Source organism: Mizuhopecten yessoensis, unplaced genomic scaffold, assembly GCF_002113885.1.
Source record: "Mizuhopecten yessoensis strain PY_sf001 unplaced genomic scaffold, ASM211388v2 scaffold7621, whole genome shotgun sequence".
Lineage (NCBI taxonomy): Eukaryota > Metazoa > Mollusca > Bivalvia > Pectinida > Pectinidae > Mizuhopecten > Mizuhopecten yessoensis.
The window spans coordinates 38623-44552 of record NW_018407139.1 but is presented as its reverse complement, the minus strand read 5'-3'; the positions used below and the strand labels follow the sequence as shown (position 1 = coordinate 44552).

Here is a 5930-nt window from a genome sequence, read left to right as displayed (position 1 = left end):
TGTTCACATTCCAGTGCATCACTAGATTTAGTAAGATTAGTTTCCACTGCACTGACTGAGACATTAATGTTCACATTCCAGTGCCCAGTGCATCACTAGATTTAGTAAGATTAGTTTCCACTGCACTGACTGAGACATTAATGTTCACATTCCAGTGCATCACTAGATTTAGTAAGATTAGTTTCCACTGCACTGACTGAGACATTAATGTTCACATTCCAGTGCCCAGTGCATCACTAGATTTAGTAAGATTAGTTTCCACTGCACTGACTGAGACATTAAAATTCCATATAAAACAGTAATTTAAATCAAAATGGGGTGTTTTTGCATTCATTATTTCCTCTTCAGAAACAAAGAGTTATGGTGCCCCGCCTAATCGGACACTGGCTCGTCGTCGGGAAATTGTCCAACAGATACCCAACATTCATGAGTATCTGTATGAACGCCCACACACTGTTGAAAGTATTCATCGTACGTCCGAGGCTTCCAGTGTAGACGAAAACCGGGACAACAATGTCAAGGTGGACTTCTCTGACCTTGACCTGGCAGAGAGACTTGACAGGTATTAAACATGATATACGAATTGTAATAATAATTGTGTGTCCCTACTGTCACATGGAATGTGTGTGTCCTAGTAACTGTAATAATGATTGTGTGTCCCTACTGTAATGTTGATTGTGTGTGTCCCTACTGTAATGTTGACAGTGTATGTCCTAGTAACTGTAATAATGATTGTGTGTCCCTACTGTAATGTTGATTGTGTGTGTCCTAACTGTAATGTTGACTGTGTGTGTCCCTACTGTAATGTTGACTGTTTGTGTCCCTACTGTAATGTTGACTCTGTGTGTCCTAACTGTAATGTTGACAGTGTGTGTCCTAGTAACTGTAATAATGATTGTGTGTCCTAGTAACTGTAATAATGATTGTGTGTTCCTATTGTAATGTTGACTGTGTGTGTCCTAACTGTAATGTTGACTGTGTGTGTCCTAGTAACTATAATAATGATTGTGTGTCCTAACTGTAATGTTGACTGTGTGTGTCCCTACTGTAATGTTGACTGTGTGTGTCCTAGTAACTGTAATAATGATTGTGTGTCATTACTGTAATGTTGACTGTTTGTGTCCCTACTGTAATGTTGCCTGTGTGTGTCCCTACTGTAATGATGACAGTGTGTGTCCTAGTAAGTGGAATAATGATTGTGTGTCCCTGCTGTAATGTTGACAGTGTGTGCCCTAGTAACTATAATACTGATTGTGTGTCCCTACTGTATTGTTGACAGTGTGTGTCCCTACTGTATTGTTGACTGGGTGTGTCCCTACTGTAATGGTGACTGTGTGTGTCCCTACTGTAATGTTGACACTGTGTGTCCTAGTAACTGTAATAATGATTGTGTGTCATTACTGTAATGTTGACTGTTTGTGTCCCTACTGTAATGTTGCCTGTGTGTGTCCCTACTGTATTGTTGACTGTGGTTGTCCCTACTGTAATGTTGATTGTGTGTGTCCTAACTGTAATGTTGACTGCGTCTGTTCCTACTGTAATGTTGACTTTGTGTTCCCCTGCTGTAATGTTGACTGTGTTTGTCCCTACTGTAATGTTGGCTGGGTGTGTCCCTACTGTAATGGTGACTGTGTGTATCCCTACTGTACTGTTGACAGTGTGTGTTCTCGTAACTGTAATGTTGACTGTGATGTCCCTACTGTAATGTTGCCTGTGTGTGTCCCTACTGTAATGTTAACTGGGTGTGTCCCTACTGTAATGTTAACTGGGTGTGTCCCTACTGTAATGATGACAGTGTGTGTCCTAGTAACTATAATACTGATTGTGTGTCCCTACTGTAATGTTGATTGTGTGTGTCCTAACTGTAATGTTGACTGTGTCTGTTCCTACTGTAATGTTGACTGTGTGTGTCCCTACTGTAATGTTGACTGTGTGTATCCCTACTGTAATGTTGACAGTGTGTGTTCTAGTAACTGTAATGTTGACTGTGATGTCCCTACTGTAATGTTGACTGTTTGTGTCCCTACTGTAATGTTGACTGTTTGTGTCCCTACTGTAATGTTGACAGTGTGTGTCCTAACTGTAATAATGATTGTGTGTCCCTACTGTAATGTTGACTGTGTGTGTCCCTACTGTAATGTTGACTGTGTGTCCCTACTGTAATGTTGACTTTGTGTGTCCTAAATGTAATAATGATTGTGTGTCCTAACTGTAATGTTGACAGTGTGTGTCCCTACTGTAATGTTGACTGTGTGTGTCCTAGTAACTATAATAATGATTTTGTGTCCTAGTAACTGTAATGTTGACAGTGTGTGTCCCTACTGTAATGTTGTGAGTGTGTGTCCCTACTGTAATGGTGACTGTGTGTGTCCCTACTGTAATGGTGACTGTGTGTGTCCCTACTGTAATGGTGACTGTGTGTGTCCCTACTGTAATGTTGACTGGGTGTGTCCCTACTGTAATGTTTACTGTGTGTCCCTACTTTAATGTTGACAGTGTGTGTCCCTCCTGTAATGTTGACTGTGTGTGTCCGAGTAACTATAATAATGATTTTGTGGCCTAGTAACTGTAATGTTGACAGGGTGTGTCCCTACTGTAATGTTGACAGTATATGTCCTAGTAACTGTAATAATCATTGTGTGTCCCTACTGTAATGTTTACTGTGTGTCCCTACTTTAATGTTGACAGTGTGTGTCCTAACTGTAATATTGACAGTGTGTGTCCCTCCTGTAATGTTGACTGTGTGTGTCCCAGTAACTATAATAATGATTTTGTGTTCTAGTAACTGTAATGTTGACAGGGTGTGTCCCTACTGTAATGTTGTGAGTGTGTGTCCCTACTGTAATAATGATTGTGTGTCCCTACTGTAATGTTGTGAGTGTGTGTCCCTACTGTAATAATGATTGTGTGTCCTAGTAACTGTAATAATGATTGAGTGTCCCTACTGTAATGTTGATTGTGTGTGTCCTAACTGTAATGTTGACTGTGTGTGTCCCCACTGTAATGTTGACTGTGTGTGTCCCCACTGTAATGTTGACTGTGTGTCCCTACTGTAATGTTGACAGTATATGTCCTAGTAACTGTAATAATCATTGTGTGTCCCTACTGTAATGTTTACTGTGTGTCCCTACTTTAATGTTGACAGTGTGTGTCCTAGTAACTGTAATAATGATTGTGTGTCCCTACTGTAACAAGTAGACTGGGTGTCCCTACTGTAACAAGTAGACTGGGTGTCCCTACTGTAACAACTAGGCTGGGTGTCCCTACTGTAACAACTAGACGGTAAGTCCCTACTGTAACAACTAGACGGTAAGTCCCTACTGTAACAACTAGAATATAAGTGCCTACTGTAACAACTACACTGTGTTTTCCCACTTTAACAACTAGACTGTAAGTCCCGACTGTAACAACTAGACTGTGTGTCACTACTGTAACAAGTAGACTGTGTGTCCCGACTGTAACAAGGAGACTGTGTGTCCCTACTGTACCAACTAGAATGTAAGTCCCTACAGTAACGACTAGACTGTGTGTAACTATAATAATGATTGTGTGTCCTAGTAACTGTAATAATCATTGTGTGTCCCTACTGTAATGTTTACTGTGTGTCCCTACTTTAATGTTGACAGTGTGTGTCCATACTGTAATGTTGACTGTGTGGGTCCTAGTAACTATAATAATGATTGTGTGTCCTAACTGTAATGTTGACTGTGTGTTTGGTTACAGCTGGAGTGTAATGATGTGGTACTATTCTGGTTGACTGTGTGTGTCCTAACTGTAATATTGACAGTGTGTGTCCCTCCTGTAATGTTGACTGTGTGTGTCCGAGTAACTATAATAATGATTTTGTGTTCTAGTAACTGTAATGTTGACTGTGATGTCCCTACTGTAATGTTGACAGTGTGTGCCCCTACTGTAATGTTGACTGTGTGGGTCCTAGTAACTATAATAATGGTTTTGTGTCCTAGTAACTGTAATGTTGACCGTGTGTGTCCCTACTGTAATGTTTACTGTGTGTCCCTACTTTAATGTTGACAGTGTGTGTCCCTCCTGTAATGTTGACTGTGTGTGTCCATACTGTAATGTTGACTGTGTGTCCCTACTTTAATGTTGACAGTGTGTGTCCATACTGTAATGTTGACTGTGTGTACCTACTTTAATGTTGACAGTGTGTGTCCCTACTATAATGTTGTCTGTGTGTCCCTACTGTAACAGTGTGTCCCTACTGTAATGTTTACTGTGTGTCCCTACTTTAATGTTGACAGTGTGTGTCCTAGTAACTGTCATAATGATTGTGTGTCCCTACTGTAACAAGTAGACTGGGTGTCCCTACTGTAACAACTAAACTGTGTAATAATGATTGTGTGTCCCTACTGTAATGTTTACTGTGTGTCCCTACTTTAATGTTGACAGTGTGTGTCCCTACTATAATGTTGACAGTGTGTGTTCTAGTAACTGTAATGTTGACTGTGATGTCCCTACTGTAATGTTGACAGTATATGTCCTAGTAACTGTAATAATCATTGTGTGTCCCTACTGTAATGTTTACTGTGTGTCCCTACTTTAATGTTGACAGTGTGTGTCCCTACTATAATGTTGACTGTGTGTGTCCCAGTAACTATAATAATGATTTTGTGTTCTAGTAACTGTAATGTTGACTGTGATGTCCCTACTGTAATGTTGACTGTTTGTGTCCCTACTGTAATGTTTACTGTGTGTCCCTACTTTAATGTTGACAGTGTGTGTCCTAACTGTAATAATGAGTGTAACTGTAATAATGATTGTGTGTCCCTACTGTAACAAATAGACTGTGTGTCCCTACTGTCACACCTAGAATGTAAGTCCCTACTGTAACGACTAGACTGGGTCGTAATGTTGACTGTTTGGGTCCCTACTGTAATGTTGACAGTATATGTCCTAGTAACTGTAATAATCATTGTGTGTCCCTACTGTAATGTTGTGAGTGTGTGTCCCTACTGTAATGTTGACTGTGTGTCCCTACTGTAACAACTAGACTGTAGGTATCTACTTTAATGGTGACAAGGTACTGAAATCAATTTTACTTGTTTACAGAGCTACTCCTACACCTACTGACCGTAACGTACCTCTGGGTCCTCCTGTCAGCGCCGCCTCACAGGAGCGTCAGAAACGAGGTGAGTTACCCACCTGTTATAATGGACTGAGATATATTTATAACTGACTGAGATACAGTTATAGTTGACTGAGGTACATTTATAATTGCCTGAGATACAGTTATAATTGACTGATGTACATTTATAATTGACTGAGATAAAGTTATAATTGACTGAGGTACATTGATAATTGACTGAGATATATTTATAATTGACTGAGATACGGTTATAATTGACTGAGGTACAGTTATAATTGACTGATGTACATTTATAATTGACTGAGATACAGTTATAATTGACTGAGGTACATTTATAATTGACTGAGATACAGTTATAATTGACTGAGATACAGTTATAATTGACTGAGGTACATTTATAATTGACTGAGATATATTTATAATTGACTGAGATATATTTATAATTGACTGAGATACAGTTATAATTGACTGAGGTACAGTTATAATTGACTGAGATACATACAGATACATTTTTACTGTGGAAACAAAGCAGCCTTACTTGTTACCAATTACATGTTAATGACCTAATCGGTAAATTTCTTGTATTTAGTAAACCGTAAAGGGGATGTTAAATTTCTACACAAAGCGTAAAATATACAATTAACGCAGGTAAGGGCCATGCAGTTGTGTTTCGATAACGGTCGAATTGATGATGAACTCTAATCGGCAGCCAACTCCACTCAGATGACTACTTACTATACTAGTTCCGTACCTGACAGCCAACTCCATTCAGATGACTACTTACTATACTAGTGCCGTACCTGACAGCCAACTCCATTCAGAT

At 39.5% G+C, this 5930-nt stretch overlaps 1 protein-coding gene across 6 annotated transcripts in view; it reads left to right on the top strand.

The window, feature by feature from the left end:
* LOC110454007 overlaps positions 1-5930 on the top strand; it is a 54371-nt gene that overhangs the window by 18036 nt on the left and 30405 nt on the right. For all 6 annotated transcript variants that reach the window (XR_002463332.1, XM_021503291.1, XM_021503292.1 and 3 more), the window contains 2 exons: positions 349-562; positions 5071-5150. Coding sequence is in view for 5 of the 6 variants with exons in the window: in XM_021503291.1 (XP_021358966.1) it covers positions 349-562; positions 5071-5150 (294 nt within the window). In the remaining variant the exon portion in view is untranslated. The remainder of the gene's footprint in view (positions 1-348; positions 563-5070; positions 5151-5930) is intronic.